Source organism: Topomyia yanbarensis, chromosome 3 (assembly GCF_030247195.1).
Source record: "Topomyia yanbarensis strain Yona2022 chromosome 3, ASM3024719v1, whole genome shotgun sequence".
Taxonomy (NCBI): Eukaryota; Metazoa; Arthropoda; class Insecta; order Diptera; family Culicidae; genus Topomyia; species Topomyia yanbarensis.
Window position 1 is genome coordinate 38285291 of NC_080672.1, and position 19369 is coordinate 38304659.

A 19369-nucleotide genomic window follows, 5' to 3' on the forward strand; every position below is an offset into this window, starting at 1 on the left:
ATCTCCACCCGGAAGATGCGGTTGGATAGTAGTCGCTCAAGAAGGAACCCATGTTTTCGGTGATGTTTCAGTTGGCCAGTTGTTGCAGTACTTCGTGACGTCACATGGTATTACAATCCTTCACCACGTCGAGTATAGCGATATCGTCGTGCAGGTCGTCGGTTACGGATTGACGTACCACCTCTCCAAAGCTGACGAGGTAGGCCCCCGTTCCTGCTCCATGTCGGAATGCGAACTGTCGTTGATCTGAGAATTTACGCTCCTTCATCAGTCCTCTGTTCACCATTCACTTCGTCGTCTTAGCGAAGCAGGAGAATCATACGCCCGCTTGGCTACCATCGGAGAATGTCACAGTAGTGGATAGTCAACGTCGTCCAATCCGCAGACTTACCACGTACCGATTCCAATGCGCACAAAAATCACTTCCAGTAATGGTCTAGTTAGTCGTTATATCCATTTCTGAGCCCGGTTCGAAACGGATGGGCCTACTCTGGTTGATTACTTCGCATGAAAACATGTGGGAGGGTGGCATCTGCGGACAGCGAGGCGAAGTGCCTGTCTAGCTCGTTACCGATGGTTGTGGGATCGATCGTTGTGAACCCGTTAACGACCATTGCGCAGCCACTATGTCGCCGCTTTCCGCTTAGGGCGTTGACTCTCCCGCAGAGCTCTCACCGACAAGATCCTGCGAATAACCTCAAGCAGATAGTGTTGGCGAATTTCGATTGTCCGCGGAGAAATGTAGAACTGCCATCGCTGAGAACAATGGCGCCATTGTTTTTAACTACTTCTACGATATATTTTCCTCGCGTGCTGCATACACGTGAGCCACATCTTGCGGTGTCCGTGTACATCTCCATGATGATGATGGGGTCTCAACTTTCTCAATGATCCGCTGAAGTTTGAAGCCCATATCCCGAGTACTGCCGGAGAAATTACGTTGCACTGGCCTAGGTAATCAATACTGCGGGCGGCGGATATTATTTCGGTTTCCAGAGATATCGGTTGGGATGACACATCGACCCGGATCGCTAGACCCACTGTCCTGTAGATGTAATCTCCGATGGTGGCATCCCACGAGTATCGGTCTTCAAACCATGATGCCGGATTCGTCGTATCTAATATGTGCATCTCCTGCAGCTTCAAGCAGATGGGTTCCGTCTGGTCCCAGTGTTGTTCGTTTTATCGTCAAAGCAGTGGGGTGGAAGTACCCGTAACCTCCAACGATGTTGCTGTAAATGCCTACGGAAGATATACAAACAGCAGACGGTTCTGAACTAAGTGTACCAGATGACGAGCTTACCCGGGAAAAGGTTGGGTCTCTTACACTAGAAGCCGCCAGGGGAGCATCACCACTTGGTGGAACGTCCCCGGTTAGGACCGGCAAAGTGAAGTGTTAGTGACAGATGTATTTAGGTTTAGCTTGGACAGTCCGTGGTTAATGTTTGTGAAACGGTAAAATCAATTGTCCTGTGTCGACCTTCGTGGCCGAAACCACCTATGGCGGAATGCTAGATCCATCGTAGTGCTCACTGAACCGATTTCAAAATCGTGAACGGGCTATTATCAGTCGAGCATCGGACTCACCTCCTGATGCTATGGTTGCCTATCGATTATGTCACCTGACTTTAAGTACGCAGGCAACGTCCGACTTAAAGAAGGGCCGCCAAAAATCGAGTAACCTTTGCACTGAGGACGACTCATGGGCGCGAAGACAGGCCTGGCGAAAACCAGGGACTGTATTGACCAGATGGCTAAGGCGGACCTTCGGAAGATATGCCGGTGGCGTGGACCAAGCCTAAGTTTGGATTTCTAAATGCGAAGCTTGTGTTGAAGACAACAGATGGCTCCGAGTGATTGAACCTAACTGTAACACAGCATTATAAAATGCCCAATCTGATTAAGTTTGACATACAAAATGCACTCGATTTCGATCAAATTACACAGACCGAGCGGGATAGCCAATTTCTGTTGTTTTTCAGTGATACCGTTTGACATTTTTTAGGCAGCTGTTCTGCTGTACCGACTTTCGCTCCGCAGACGGGTCAAGACGATATATGTTGCGGGTGGGCAAATTCGATTGCAACTGTTCACATACTGATAAGTTAACACATTTTACCCGCTTTGCCTCTTGTAACTTCTGGTGCGTATGTAATTATGTTAAGGAGGGACAAACAAGAGTACAAAAATCGAGAACGAAAAAAGCAGTTTTTTCCCACACCGTGTGTTAGAACTTTTTTTGCGTTTGCGCTGCTTTCCTGAATTACTGCAGCAAACCATTTGCCGAGGCAGATTATCACACACAGAGAAGTTTATGGTGACGTGCGTCGTTACAAAAATATCTTTTCGCCGACCGATTGCGAACGGCAATGAAGGTCGATTTATCACTTTTTTACTGACCGATTTATCCTTGTTCGTATCACGACAGCGGTGAACCAATACATTTCTGAAATCTTACATCGACGATCCGGTTCAAAGGACCAACACGATTTCGCACATCAAAGTTTCTGTCGGGTTTGTTGATGATATTTCGTGTTATCGGTGGAGATAAGCTCGTTGGATTCTACTTTCACACTTTTCCGTTTATTAAGCGATACGAACGCCGTTTAGATCTGACTGACAAAATTAGTGGCGGACTAATGGACCCACGTATTGACTATCACGACGCACAGAATAACAAAGCGACGATTTAACATGTCACGTATAAAAGAATTAACGTATCTGATCTGGTGTGAACTATACCGAAACATAACCCGGCGACGATATACTACTGACAGGAAGGTAAATTATCCTCACTAGAACTAGAGTCAATGAGTCTGAACTGAAGAGAATACCGATTGCTATGTATATAATGAAACCCTATTATTTTGACGGTGTTAGATTGGATGTAGGCGCAAACAAATACTACATAAAGAAAGCTTCTTAGGAAGTAAATACAAAAAAATGTCCGGATGGATACAAGTTCTTAGGGATGGCATTATTCGACAGTTTTGAGAATTGTAGCAATCAATATTTTAGTATTGATCCCATATATGTAAACTGTATTAAAAACATGGCTAAAACTGATCTGCAAATATGGTACTAAATAATAAAGGATAAGCAATATGGTTTTCATTCAATAAATACACAACATTCAATAGCAAATTTACTGTAGGGCAATGATTTCGAGTTCAGCCTCTACTATTCAAATATAGCTATAGTTTCGCTGAATCGGTAGCATTCAGCCCAATGGTTAAACATTTCACATTACAACCATTAAACAATAGAACGAACCCCTTTTAATCTAAATGTCTGACTACATCACTGACTCTGCTGCTTCACACAAAAATTTAACCATGATTAATCATTTCAACATATAGTTCATCTTAGCCATCAGTCTCCTCTAACTGATGCGAACAAATTTTCCACTCCAACGTGAATGGACTTCCTGGGAGTGCTTGAGAATGTGTATCATAAAACAAACAGCACTTCGGATTCCTAACGGCGAAAAAAAGGGAAATGAGTTTATAGCAACATGGTGCAGCAGCTCCTCCCGCAATCCTTAGTCCGCCATTGAAGAACCTTCGCCAAATCTGTGAACGAAGAACGGCTGTCGGCAGGATACCAAGAAACTCACCCAAGCAGGATGAATTTTTATGGTCTGATTTCAATATCTATTTTCTCCAGTTTTTTCCCCCTTTCATTCAACCTACGTCGTGAAAAGCCTGAAGCGGTTGAGAACCAGAGCAGAAATCCGTCATCTCAGCTTTTTCCCCCCGCCCGTCTTATCAGTATCTCATCCGACTTTTAGACCGCACCGCCCCATTGTATTGTGAGGCATCCTTTGTGTGGTCACCCCCGCTGCCACCGCAACCACTAACTGCCCAGGATACGCTTTTCCGCGTACGCCGAAAGGCACTCTCATCGCCATACATACAGCACTCATATGTTTATGTTTATTTGTATGGTTTTCCTTTCTCTCTCTCTGTCGTTCCAGCACCGGAGGTTCTGATCGTCGACGAAGAGGGTGAACCGCTGTACGACAAGTACTACGAGGTGGGGTCGACGATAAAGCTGATGTGCCGAATACGCCACATGTCGATGCTGCGATCCGCCGTTTACTGGATTCACAACGAGAACATACTGAATCATGACGTGCAGCGGGGTGGCATCAGGTAAGCAAAGCTGAGGTGGCATTTCCCGGAAACGCCACAAAAGGCTTCGATCGTTTTATTTTTGAAAATTGAACGCGCACGCGAGTACACAAGTCAGGATTGGGGTAGCAAGTGCGATAAGAATGTTACGATCGGAGGGTTTTAATCGAAATGTTTATGGTTGTATTTTAGGAATGATAAATGATTTATCATTGAGTTTACGTGGGATGCCGAAATGATAGCTACTGAAAATAGACGCCTAATTGCGCATCCTGCTGTTGAATTCCTATTATCTGAAACTGTTGTTGTGTGGTTGAGCTTCTTATCGCAGCCTTTCGGTTCTGATTGCAAATATTTCTTTTTTTAATATTTAGGACATTTAATTGAATGTTCCATTTCTACTATCGTACTTTCATTATTTCGTTTAAAACAAGTACTTCAAAGATTGGCCTTTTTAATCAAAATAAATGTTGTATTGAACTATAAAATTTTATTTTATTTTTGCATTTTTAGATTGATATTTTTAAACAACCAATAAAAACGAGCAAAAGATCCTTTCGCTTCGGATTTAACAGGACTAATTTATCGAACATTTTGGAAAGCATTTCATACGCAATTACATTAATGCAGGGAAAATATATATCAAATGGTAGTTCCGTAATCGGATTCACAAAGAATACACGAATAATACTCAGCACGCTGAATAGTAGCCATATGATGATTGAGTTTGCAATATCCAGTCAGAACCCTGACTAGAATACTGAAATTTTACTTGGAAAAATGCAACAAATTCTTTAACACAGTGGTTTTCAACCGGGGGTGAAATCAGCCCCAGTCCAATATTTGTCTTTACATATTGTTTAGTGTATCAAAAATTAAGATGCTTACTGAGATTGCCCAGGAACAGGTTGCCAATTGCAAAATCATGGTTTTTCATCAAATAGAAAATCATTTTTTTCTGACAGGGTAATGATGGTAAGCAATTTTCAGGAAGGGGTATATCACGGGAATCAACATTCCTTTCCGAATACTTGGAACGAAAAAGGTTTGAACCCACTGTTTTAGCATTTTCGGACTCATATCCGGCAGAAAAGTTTTAGTTTGAACGCAAACTTGCAAGCTACGCCAATCGTTCGGATGCAGTCTAAGAGCCAATCCAACAGTTGTTTAGTTCTAGTCTAGTATAGTCTACACATACACAGTCAATACATGTAGGGATCCTGGAAAATTGCAGACGTTCGCCTACAGTTTTTCTTGTCAATATTATTGTTTGTGGTACATATGAAATGTGACACAATCATTAAAGCGGCCAGGCCAACTGTGTAGCGTACAGATGAATTAAAATTACACGGCAATTAAATTATTCATTTAATGAAGAATTTAATCAACGAACTATTTCAAACCTTGAATAAGGAAGAAACGTGGACAACCGTACCGACCGTTTCAATTTGATGGGGATTTGATAAATCGTTGGGAGTGACTTGGCTAAGAGGGTTAATGTCACTCCTTTGGTCCTAGGTTCCTAGGATGGGATGGGACAGAATTGTTTAGCCCTGTCCTGGCTAATGAGCCTAAGTTATAGCGCCTTTACTCGCTGAATCCAACAGTAGTTTAATTCTGGACCAATAAAGTCAGTCGCAGCGCCCGCTCTAGTATATTCATTCGCCCATTTATTTCAAGTAATATCGGAATGACTGGGTATCCATTAAAGGTAGATAGCATTTGAAAAGCTTAATTATTCCATTCGAGTTTTGCGCTAAATTTCCTGTAGAGGTACCAATTGTATGCCACACAGAATCGCGCTAAATACAATGAATATACATGGGTTTAAGGCCCCATGGTTTTCCGACAGTTCATCTGCATTGGCCAAAGTCCATAGACGCTCTCTTAATTCAGTAATCGATGTGAGCTGTTCAGTTAAGTTTTAGGTCTAAAATTAGCCCAACGTACTTAACTCGATCTGCGACAATACTTTCAGAATCAAAGAACTGCAACGGACGAGCTTCGGTTGTAATCCTTCGTTGCGTGAAAAGCACCATTGATGTTTTTTTCCATTAACTGATAGTCTAACATGAAGACACCATTGCTCAACAACATACACACCAATTTCTTTTCGCCGAATACCAGCAAAATTTTGCTGAATTTTCATCAGCTGAATGTTTCAGCAATACAAGATGCCGAAAAATCACCAATTTGCATTGAACCTGTTCGACAGATTCGTTTTGATGAAAATTCAGCAATTCAAATTGTCAAATAGACAGCGCAATTGCCGGATTCTCAGTATTCCGGGCTAGATTGCTGTAAATCCGGTAATTGCGCTGTCAATTTGACAATTTGACTTACTGAATTTTCAGCAAAGCGAATCTGTCAATAAGGTTCAATTCAAATTGCCGATTTTTCGGCATCTTACATTGCTGAAACTTTCAGCTGATGAAAATTCAGCAAAATTTTGCTGAAATCGACGAACAAATTTTGGTGTGTAAATACCGGTGATCATCAAATTATATTCATTGGCGAAACCATATGGCGGGAACCCAAGCTCATTAAGTCTCCAAAACAAGCCATCGGTGACAATGTTCCATAAAAGTGGTGACAGCACACCACCTTGAGGATATCCACAGACATTCAGTTTCCTTATCTCTACTTGTCTTAACGATGTACTTTATGACCTCTCGCTTCTTCCAAAATGGGTTCTAAAGACACGTTGTCAAAACATCTGCAATGTCGACAAAAATTTCTAAATTTGATTGTTTTTGTGGAAAAGCCTTTTAAATGTTGTAGACAACATTGTGTGACAGGGTGGCAGTAGACTTCCCCTGCTGATATGCATATTGCATTGCATGCAGCGGATGCTCGCCCAAGCTAACATCTCGAATGTAGTGGTCTATTAAACGTTCCACTGATTTGAGGGAGGAGCTCTGTGCCTCCTTGTTACTGACACGGCCATCTTTGGGAATGAGTTTTACAGTTATTTCCCGCCACGCTAATGGAATGTATCCTATTGCAAGCTTACAAGTAAGAATTTCAAAATACGCTTGACGTGTTCATATCCTCTTTGTAGTATTTTTTTTATTATTTTGATTATAAAGGTTTTAACCTTAAGGTCATTCGCCTCTTCGGGTTAGAAAAATCTCTTATGAAACATTTCTAACCCTATGTGCGGGGTCGGGACTCGAACCCAGATGCGCTGCGTACAAGGCAATCGATTTACCAACTACGCTACGCTCGCCCCTCTCTTTGTAGTAGAACTGAAATGACTCCATCATTTCCCGGAGACTTATACGGGGAAAAACTTTCAATCGGCCATTTGAACGATTCGGTTGTCACAATTGAGCGACCGAAAATAAAAGTCGCAAGGATAGAACATGCTTCGTAAAACCCGTTTCAAACATATTAGAATATAAAAATCGGAAATAAACTTCAAGCATTAAAATAGGACAGAAATCCTTCAGCATAAGAATCTCTTAAAAGTTCTCACCCGTAAAACTCGGCAAGGATGAACCTCCAGTATAAAAATCGTTTAAAAATAAATAAATCGCTCGTAGGAGCATCTTGTTGTTCAAGATTAAAAGCCGGCTAATAAAAACTACTTTGTAAGAGTCGGATATGTTTTTATCCGGTTTTTTACTGTAGGTTTTTTTATACGACTCTTACAAAGGAATGTCCCAGTCTGATTTTTATGCTTGAAGTTTACATCCGGTTTTTATATTCTAATATACTTGATACGGGTTTTACGAAGCATGTTCTGTCTTTGCGACTTTTATTTTCGGTCGCTCAATTCTACGAGTAAATGCCCAAGAATTAGAACTACCTGAAAAGAATTCAGGGGCAGTCGTCAGTGATGCCTCCGTACAACCTGGAAAGTGTGTGTGTCAAAAAGACAGTTGACTACTACATCTTTGTCGGACGAGTATTCCCCATTAGCAGTTCTAATCGAACTGACGTGAAAGTCTTTTGATTTCGAAAGTAACTTTTTTAGTCTACTAGTTTCGTTGAGATTTGAAACATTTGTGCAAAGTAGAGATGGGCAAAACGATTCAGTTTAGTGAGCGAATCGTGTCTGATTCACTCGAAAAAAAAATCGACTCTTAATCGATTCAGTGATTCATTTGAGAAGATTATCTGTTTGATTTTGATCTGGAGTAGATATTTTGATTTCATATATAAAAATAAATGTTCATGTGTTCATTGTGCTTATTATTTTTATGTGATTCATGTCCACTGCTAACTCATCCCATTTGTTAATATCTTTTTAGGATCATCGTTCTTTATTAGTTCGCAGCAGCGCATTTATTCAGTTATTTTCGGTTCAAATTCGGTTCGACGACGCTGGTGGTTGAGTGACCGCCACTCATTCCAGTTAGTCTGGGTTCAATCCCAACCGAGGTCGTTGAGATTTTTCTAAGGCGAATGGTCTTCCTTCGGCTTCCTTCGGAAGGGAAATAAAGCCGTTGATCCTCGGTCCATGAGTTGATGTATCGATATTTAGTCCAGATAGTGAAGTCACCTCTCTGGCGTCGGTAAAGAAGATGTAAAATCCAACTTCTATACTTACTAACAAATATCTCCTCCTCCCGTGATACTTGTGGAGTGCGCAGTAGTATATACGGCCTCTAGCAAAAGCAAGTATCGGACTAACATTCCCTCGGTTTCCTTCCGCGATCTACGTTCGGGCCTTGCCGGCGCCGGTATTGACCAATAAAACATTTTAGGATTACCAGGAGTTGCACATTGAAAGATGTTTCGCTATTCCCAAGCATAAATATCTACTGATTCCCTGTTCAACTTCAGCTAGTCCAGAACGACAACGGAGTAGCAGCCAGGGGCGGTCGCACAAGCTCAAGCTATAGTGGTAGTTTTATTTGGCAAATATAGATCGAAAAAATTCATATGATTAGGTAATTAAGTTTAATTCAAATTGAATAAATTAATTATGGGATTTGCGTTTCGATTTCGTCTAATCAAAATCCGACACTAACTTAGTTAAGTTCATTTTGGAGGCTTAACCTAAGAGCAAAAATTGAAGCAATCATTGATGGATACTTCTATGGTTGATAGACTAATATGTGATTTAGTAGGAATTGACATCCGATTGGAAGACAAATTCATGACATTTTGTCCTATTGCTACTGTGTAGGTTTCTTCAGATAAAAAAGATATAATAAGAAACGAATGTGTTTAATTGTTTCTTCTAGCAAAAGATATAATAAGAAACGAATGTGTTTAATTCATGGGTAAATGTACTCTTATCTCAACAAAACCGACATTTTACAAAACCGACATATACTAAGCGTGCAGTGCTCTTGCCTTATACAGAAATTCAAATAGTGCTCAATTTAAAAGCTTGTCATAATAAACTTTATTCTAGTCAATATTTAGCACTATATCCGAGTTTTGTTAACAAGCCTGCTTATGCAATTTGACAAATAGTTCAGAGTGCGCGGAATTCCAAACGGCGTGGAATTATGTGTTTTCACGGTTTATACGCAATCTAATCTTTCTAATCGTGCAACAATTTGCAGTAGCTGGCTGTCAATGTTTACAATCGTAAAAGGAGCATCTTTTCGAATGGCTAGCCGTCGATCAGAGTTTTCATCGCAAGAAGTTTATTGAGGATCTTTTCCGAAGAAACGCGTAAAACATATAGCGTTCCTCTGGCCTCTTTTATAGCTATAACCGCGTTTTGAGCTGTACCGCCTATTGCCTGCTCCACGGATTTATTCATAAGGAAGGGATTCATGGGTAGTTTCACTTCGGGAGTGTTGGGTTGGGAATGCATATCGGTTATCGGTGGCTGAAACCGAGCGTGAAATAGGTCAGGGTGGCTTAGGGCAAGCACTTGCTTCTTCAACCAAGAACAGAGCCAGGGGTAAAACAAAACCGATCACTCCGAGTGATTTTTTTTATATTTAGTTTATTTGACACGGCTCATAGCGGTAGCTTAACGGAGCCGTTGATCTTTCATTTGTTTACAATATGTAAAAAATAAATTATTGCGAGCGGAGACCTTCTTTCGCGGCTCGCCTACTGCGTCATGGGGACCATTTAATTCTCTCCTGTCCTCCACATCAAGGTCATCATCGTTAAAAGTGCCTTGGTGCTCGTGACCAGATGTTCTTTCATGCTTCTTGCGCTTACGGGTGACCAATGTAAATCCGTCATTATTGTTATTATCTTCTTCACCGATGTTGCTTACAGCGGTTTTTGGGGTGCTGGATGCTGCTTTGGCAGTTGTCAATATGGACTGAAGAGCTGCCACAAATTTGGCAACCGTTTGTGGTTCAGATGTTGGTATTGAAAACTCTTTTTTGAGTTGGTTTGTCGTGGATGCGTTGGCAATCGGTAGAGATGCATTCTCCTCTGTATCTTCCGCACAAGGTTGTCCGCGGTGCGCTCTCTGATTACAATACTTACACGTAGGAGTTTACCCCTTGTGGGTGCATAACGTAGTTTGGTTAATAGTAGCTTCATGGGTTTTGAGTTTTATAGTTTCATAGTTCCAAAATTTCCTGCCCAGGGGCCAAAATATTTGATGAAATCATTTTTTGTACGTATAGGGCACAGATCCTAACTTAACAAAGGCATGGGTGCGCCTAATCTATTACGATAATAAGTTCACAGAGAACAGACATCCATGATCGAACAAAAATATTTAAAAAACGTGTGTAAACATTTGAATTAATATACGATAAACACTAGCGCCGCCAAACCAACTTATCCCAACTATCCGTCAAGTCCATTCCGAAACCGGTTCGAAATCCTGACTGGATTCAGTATGGAATCTTGCTCAAAGAAAACAACCGATTCTGACTCTATCGGTTCATGCATTTGAGCTGGGATTCACTGGATTCTACTGGAAGTCCGAACCGGTTCCGGACTAGTTTGACTGGATAGAGGAATAACCGCTGTCAATTCAGTTGAACTTGGCCACAAAAAAAAACATGACGACAGTTTCGCACCTGGTTTGAATATCCCAACTACCTTCGAAACCGTTAGAGATTTTTACACAAGTTGAATGCTGAAGATGGACGTCTGTTCTCTGTGATAAATTAGTGTCGGCTTCTGATGAGACGAAGTCGAAACGCACCCTTGACTTTATTAAGTTAGGATTTGTGAACTTTACGTACAAACAGTGGTTTCACCAAATATTTTCGCCCTAGGGAGAAATTTTGGTGCTTACCCAATTTTTTTCCTTAGGGGAGAGAAGGTTCCCGCGGTCCCCTACATATCATATCGAAATATGTAAATATTAGGCGGCTCTAGTGTAAAGATTTAATATTATCAATACTTTTCAAGATTTCCACGATACACAATGGTTTTATGGGCAGTATTCAACATCGCTCTTTACTATATCAGAAAGTCACTACTGCATCATTAGTGAAACTACGTTTGGCATTCTTTCAATTGAAAAATGCCAATGCAACTCGTACTGGCATCAAGTCTGAAGCCTAGGTCAAATCATGTGCCCTTCACAATGGTTATGATATAACGACAAGCAAGCTGAGAAAAAAACAGACTCAGCACTGAATGCTATCCAAATCACCCCACTTTCTCGGCTCAAATTGAAAAGAAAATCGCTTTTAGCACCATTTCATTAAAGCATTTTCCTCACCAACCATCTCCGATTCGCTAGTAAATTTCCGAACTTCGACAACATTCCACAGCTTTCCTTGGCCCAATGCCAAGACGTATACAACACAATCCAAACCAAAAAACACAACAACGGACTGAAAACTATCGATATCCTTTTATTTCAGGCTCCAATTGCCATTTAAACCCCCGCACTGCCACCCGACCAGTGCAATATGTATTACCGACCCCCTAACTGATGTTTTTTTTTGCTTCTACTTTTTGTCTTTTCTCCCATTCGACTGGCAGCGTCAAGACGAATCTCACCACCGTCGGTGCCAACTCTACGCTGTTCGTGGCCAAAGTGAACAAACAGGACTCCGGCAGCTACACGTGCTCGATTGGACCGAATCAGCACTACAGCGTCTCCGTACACGTTCTAAATGGTAAGTGTTTCCTTCGCAATCATTGTTCAATGTTTTGCTAGTTGGGGAAAACGGGTTAAAAAGCAACCCCAAAAGAAATACTATTTTTTTCGAACTAGTTATGGAATTTGCGTTTCGATTTCGTCTCATCAGAATCCGACACTAACTCAGTGACAGGACTAAGCTAGCGCCGGATTGACGCTAGCTCCAGAAAACGGAGACACTATTTGTTTTTTTTTATTTCGTTTATAGAGGTTTAACCCTTAGCATGGGACATTGCAAGATGACGTCATATGAGTAAAAATGCACGAAAAAATGACAGTTCAGCGAGCTTGTTTACATGGTGTTAGAAAATTTTTGATTCCACCCAGTACAAAAAGCTTGGTTCGATTTCTAAGTCCATGTAAACAAGCTCTGTGAACTGTCATAAAAGTGAGGTTATACATTTTCGTGCAATGGTCTATTCGCCCGTTTTCGGGTTACAAAAGTCTCTTTTAGAAACATTTCTAACCCTATGTGCGGGGTTGGAAAGACAGACGACCGATCGTACGGCCCTCTCAATCCAGTTGTCTTTAAGTCAGTGAGAGGAACGGTCCGGCAGTGCAGATGTAGCAATTACTAATAACATTCCTTACATCCAGTGTGTGAAACTGGTAAATATAGATCGATGGCGTTTGAGCGGGAGGATGATGGAGATTGCCTGCAAAAAAATTCCACTTAGGGAGAAAAATTTTAATTCGTATGACGATTCCACATCCGGAATAGTTCTGTTGAGAACTACTGGACTTTTCAGAAAAAAGAGCATTCCACGCCGTCCAGCCTTGAATGATTATCATAGGTATCTAACCACTGCGATCGAGATGGTAATTTCGTACTCTGTATGAGCTGTGATGTGGTAACCGTTAATGTTAAAGCAGACTACATATTAAGAACACTGATATCTCTTTCCTTCCCCCATACAAAAGAGAAGCGACAGAGGTTACAGCGCCTCTATTGGAGGAAGGTAGGAAGCTTAATGTAAAAGTGTATATGTGTGTGCGCATCACTATAGGAAGTACCACCTTTACCCGCAAGTGGCGTGGCTGTTACTGTCTCCAGATTCTGGACAGAGTTACCAGTCTTCTTGATATGCAGTCTTCGGTTAAAGCAAGATAATTTAACATTGAGTTCTCCGACAAATAAACATCAATATCTAACTGCGTTTTTTTAATTCGAAAGCCGAAAGCCTCCGTCGCTTCGCTAGTGAAGTAGACAAACTAAAATAACAATTTTATTTAATAGCCATCCGTTTGTTACCAATTCTGAGATCAATCGAAATAGCCAATAATGACTCAGTCGCATGGTCACAGCCGTCTGGAAACGACTAGATAAAGCAATAACGACCACGCGAGTAATCCTCAATCGTAAAAAACAACTAACCCATCCAGTTATAAGGCACAGTTGATTATCGCAACAAATCCTTCGAAAGTATTTCAACGTCCCAGCAGTGTGCAACACCATGAATTTTCAGCTTTTCCAATGTAACGTCTCTATATATATTTTCGCCAGTAGCTCCACTCTCGGTGGTGCGAAAGCGGGAATCACTAGTTAAAACTTTTCTATTGAAAAAGTTTCCTTTCTTGCACTGCCCGGACTGGCTTTGGTGTTAATCCGGTTGTTGTTTTCATAAGAGAAAAAGTTAGAGCTAACCGAATGTCGTGCCACTTTCGCAAGGAAGCGTTATTTTTTTTTGTTTTGCTTCTTCTGACAATCTTTCACCCCTGGTCCATTAGCCTGTGCTTGGTCCATTTGCCGAAACCAGCCATAGCGACATGAGAGGGTTCTTCTCACTTACATGTTCCATTTTGGAAGCAACTTTTCTCCTGCAGTTTAGATACTTGCGGAAATATGGTTGAGAAACGACAACGAAACATGCTGCTAATGGCGAAACTTTTTTTTTCCAACCATTTCGAAGGATTCGGATAAGCGGGGAAATTTTCAACAATTTTTGGAGTTCAGGAAGTAGAAGAATCCAAATGTAATCAGACAGTTCAGGTTTGATTTGCTGATTTTGTAAAAAAACTAAACTAACATAAAAATTGCCAATAAACCTTCAATGTACAATGTCTGGTAATCTCAAAGCGTTGTTAATGCTGAAGGCCATTTGCAATAGTTGGAAGTTAAATTTGTTTGCCTTCAAAAATCAAAGAAAAAACCATTGCATTGCAGAAAGAAAAAGAGTCAAACTTGTACATTTATGGATTTCTAAATTTGGTCAACAACGGATAAGAGAGGTCTCGATTTGCTAAAATGTCACGAACTGGAACGTTGGGTAGCGAATAGACCTTTCTCGTCCGACCTAACCCCCTTTTTTCTTTTTTTTATTCAAAAGACTACACATTTTTAAGAATATTGCTGTTGAAATGAGACTATTTGGAGCTATCGTGATTTTTTTATGATTTTTTGAAATTTGAAAAATGCAAGAATGTTGAGTATTTTTTTCACCTTTGCAAGAATGGTGGGACTCAAAATGTGTGTTTAGGCAACACTGTTTTGTATATTTTTGCTTGAGTTCCTGGCAACGCGGCAAATGAAGTGGTGAGTCGCGGTACAAAGTTCATTGGTTATGTAAACAAACTAAAGTGAACCTCTCGGTGGAGAACATTGCATGATAATGTTTAACCTCACTTGTTTGACAGTTCAGAGAGATTGTTTACATGGTCTTGGAATTTTTGTTGATTTGATCATAGTATGAGAAACTTGGTTTGGTTCGCTGCCAAATGTTAACACTTTCCAAACAAGGTCGCTCAGCTGTAATTTTTTATTTGATGTCGGCATCATACATTGTTCCGTTAAATTTAACATTTTTACTTTTCTTGTACATGATTCATTGTAGAAGTAAGGAATTTCTAGCCAAACATTTGAAAAAGGCCCACTGCCAAATGCAAACAAATCGAATTTTCATGTTCTCTATTAAAATCCTGGGACAAAACCTGTGGATATATGTTTTTTTCTTTTTTTCTGATCATTTGATCTCTTGTCTTGCATAGCCACTCTTTCTTCCTCACACATTTTAAATGGACTGGCTACATTTGACAGTTCCCCCTGACTGCATTTGACGGTTCCCTTTGGCTGCATTTGACAGCTCCCCCTGGCTGCAATTGACATTAGGTTTTTTCGTATCCACACGTCACGTCCCAGTTAAAAACTGTGCATGGCCATGTGCATAAATATAACGTAACAATGGATTATGAAGAATTTAGATAATGATTTTATAACAAATTATAAAAGGGCCCGGCTGATATAAAAGTTCTAACTAGCAATACGCTTATTATAAAATGATTATAAAGGATTATTGTAACTGATTCCAAAAGGATTATAAAGGCAGTGAAATACGTACTCAACGAATAAGGGGAGTGTCTCATGTAAACAATATGCGCAATCAAACTAAATAAAACAGTATTAAATTTTTAAATAGAATTATAATGAATTCGACCAAAACTTCTTTTGCCTTTTTCTCAAGGTTTACGTTTGGCAGTTAGACCCTTTTCAAATGTTTCAAATGTTTGGGTAGAATTTAGATTATTTTATTGTTGTTGCGATCAATTTCATTTGGTTTGTTTTGTTCACAATGTTAGTCGCAGAGCATTTTGGTGATCTATGGCAATTGATGACCTTTACACCCCATACTAGGTCCGCTCCTGTTGCAGCTGTTTCGCCCCGTCCGGCACCGAGTCAACCGATGGTCCAGCCTGCGCCGCACTCGTCTGTCGCTAAAAGGTCAGCTACGGCTGGTGGTGTTGCTGCAATCGGTTTGCCTTCGGCCACGTTGGACATTCGGCTAGCGGGAATATTCAGCGATTCCGAAGCACCAGTAGCAGACTGCTTCGGTTCAGCAATACGCTCCGGTATTGGACGAAGCTAACACTCCGGCAGGACGAAGGTTTCAATGAGGAGCTCAGGCATAAATAGCAGAGTCCTTGCACTTACTGCTTGTCGAGTGAATAATTCCGACGAAACCACTGCCACTCTCGCCAAGCTTGATCACCGTCATAAGTGCGACGTCAGCGGTATAATGCCAGGAATAGTCGAGAAGAGTGCCAGAACTGACTTGCCGAGAGCTACAAGATTAAATAGCAGGGCGTTTTTAAAGTGACCGTAGTATAACGTAGAGGCTTTAGGCAGATGATTTATTCAGCAGAATAAGATAGCAAAATTACCCAAAACATAAGAGCTGGCTGTCGAAGTGAATCCACACACATCATCACCTACAGAGGCAAGCAATATTGGAACGCAGCGAAATTCCTTACAATGAATTGATCTCGTTAGATTAAATTCCAGGAAGTACAATTTTCATAGCATAATTTAATCGACCGAAATTGTAGTCCTCAGTCGAGAGAGAGACTGAGAGTAGCAGCAGCTAGGAATTTTCTTTCGAAAGCTAGCAGCGGTTTCGCGTATCCTGCGCTAAGTAGAGAGCGTTAAGACAGATCTCCGAAGCATGTCAAGTGCTATCAGATGAGAAAAAACCTCGCATCTATGACCAGTACGACAAGGACGGTCTGCTGACCAACGGTTCCGTCCGGTACCACCATAACACACGGCACCGGCGACACATATATTCACAACATACTAATTACTTATCCTTCCGAAAAAGTAAATAAATTGACTATGAAATTTATCATTCGCTGCCTAGTTATTTCGTGCCAATTTGAACAAGATAGCAGATAGCTTTATTGCGGTGCCAAAATGATGGCTACTCGGGATATAATATAAATTTACATATAATTTCTCCTCCCTGATATTCTACCAGAATGTATAATGCTCTGCATTATTATTATCACTCCAATCAAATCCTTCTTACTCCTTATCGTCAGTGCCGAGCGCTATTTTGCATTTGCCGGCCAAATCAACGACAATGCGATAATCGACGAAACTTTTGCTGTAATGGAACTTGAATACGAATAATAAATAATTGTTCCATTCGAAAGCGATAACCTTGTTGTCCTCATGTTTGCAGCTATCATACGCTGGTAGGCATTCTGACCAATGGAAACGCTCTTCGATATGGGCATTGAACGATCAAAATCATTTCAACAACTTATCATCGACCGAATTCGTTACCTATAAAGTTCAGGTAAACTTCACCACCTAAAAATGAATAATCAATCGGATCATCTTGTTAGGAATTAACCCACGAGCAAACAAATTAATGTGTACAAATCCTTATCCATCATCCAGAAAGCAATCGTTTTATAGCCCAATGCTTGATCTTACGATTCAGAATATGCCACCGGGTTTTACATCCAGCGCCGATTGGTCAATGTATGAACCAGGTTACCATTGTTCCAATCCTCATCCCTCTTGAGTTGATATTCTTTCAAAGAGCATCGAAAGTATTCAAGTAATGTGAATTTTAAAAGTCCGTGTAAACAAGCACACCGAACTGTCAGAAAAGTGCGGTTATACATTTTCATACAATGCTCAATATTATTGATAGGGAAAAGGAAGGAATCATTTCAGCATCAGTGATGCCAGGTCTATTTAAACAATAGCCTACAGTAAAAATATAAAAGTCTGCCGATTGCTACAAAAATCTTCAATAAATGTATATAATTTAAATGATCAAAAATGTTGAGGGCTGGTGTATAAATTGGCTGGCATAGGCTTTGTTCTGCTAAATATTTGTAATCTGCAAAAGATCTGCAGTGAAAATGCAAAATCTGCAGATTTACTAATATATATGCAGATCTGGCATCCTTTTAGTATTCCCCACAGGAAATTCATCCAAATGGTGTAAAAATATGGGGAAACAAGGCAAGATAGGTATTCAGAATATGGGGTTAAATGAGCAGCTTGCACTATTTTTGATTTTTTCAATAGTTAGAGGTACCAAATCATCGGGGCAATAGGCAGTAACGAATTGGGGATAAAAAAGGAAGCATCCTATCATATAAAATTTGACGAGAAAGGTCTATTTTCTGAAATGACCTATGCAGCACACGACCAAACAACGTGCTAGATGTCTTGGTAATACCCGACACAAACGCCAAGATTACCATCAGTTAGCCCATTATAAAAGAGATCATCATCCAGCATGAAGGGCGATGAGCCTGGACATCATGCGAATGAAATCTAACATCCAATCCCTAGAACCATGCTTTCTTAGATACCTCAGAGGTAATGGATTGTGTCCATCACACCAGACCCTATTGTTCAAAGAGGTTTTCCGACTATTGAGGTTTCTATGATGAGACACACTGAAAGAATCATTAAAAGTGATAGGCCGTTCGAAAATGTCACCATTTAATGCACCCGTTTTAGCCACTCTCTCGTTTACCGGAATTGAAGAATGAACAGAAACGCACACTATGGTCAGGTAATATGATTTCTCTACCACAGCAATCAGAGATTCCCGTGTATTTCTCAAGAAATAAGGCAGAGCCTCAATTGTACCTACTTTTTTATTCGGTTCATTTATTTGATAAGACACATTTGCGTTAGCTTGAAGGTTTTAATTTCCTATTTTGTACATTTTAATTTCTTAAAACTAGGGGGTCAATTTGAGCTATTTTTTATTAGTAGTACAGTTGATGTTTTTAACGACAGTATTGAATTTCTGCAATTCAAACCCGAAAAATACAGGGAAGACAAATATGTTGCGAGAAGATGTTCGGGGTGTGTGGTTTTCAAGGAAGTTGTAGTTTAATTCAACTATATTTCGACAAGGAAAGAGAAAAGAAATGTCAAATCAAAACTCTTCATGCGAATGCGATGGTCGCAGGTTCGATTTTACTTCTTGATTTCTTATTTCATCTGCCAACAAAGAAAATCTTATTTTTTTCGATCTGCTTTAGCAGCAGAATGGTGTGGATGTGTGGATGTGTGTCACGCAGGAGAGAGCAATTTATTCAGCTCTTCGCCATTTCGAAACGCCAGTTGCAGCTGACGAGGGACAATCCTGGTCTTTTTGTTTCCACAGGTTGCGTTTCATGCCAGCTCCAATGCCTTTCTCAGCAGACGGTGCATTCGAGCGACAGGAAACTGGAGACCGGCACGAAACGAGCGGTTTTCCCTTCACCTTTCCCACTTTACCCACATCCAGACATAACGAGCGTATGTGTGGTGTAGCCAGCACGAATGATAATGCCGCACTTGCATACGACCCCCAGTTTTACTCTCAGTTCAGTTTACGGTCGAAGCCAAATGGGCTGGCCATTGAATGAAATCAGTCTACTTCCATTATCAAAAAGGTGGAGCTTC

At 40.7% G+C, this 19369-nt stretch overlaps 1 protein-coding gene across 4 annotated transcripts in view; it reads left to right on the forward strand.

Moving 5' to 3' along the window:
- The window catches only part of LOC131690863 (uncharacterized), a 362721-nt gene that overhangs the window by 341371 nt on the left and 1981 nt on the right, over nt 1-19369 (forward strand). For all 4 annotated transcript variants that reach the window (XM_058976933.1, XM_058976935.1, XM_058976934.1 and 1 more), the window contains 2 exons: nt 3977-4154; nt 12012-12148. In XM_058976933.1, coding sequence (XP_058832916.1) covers nt 3977-4154; nt 12012-12148 — 315 coding nt within the window. The remainder of the gene's footprint in view (nt 1-3976; nt 4155-12011; nt 12149-19369) is intronic.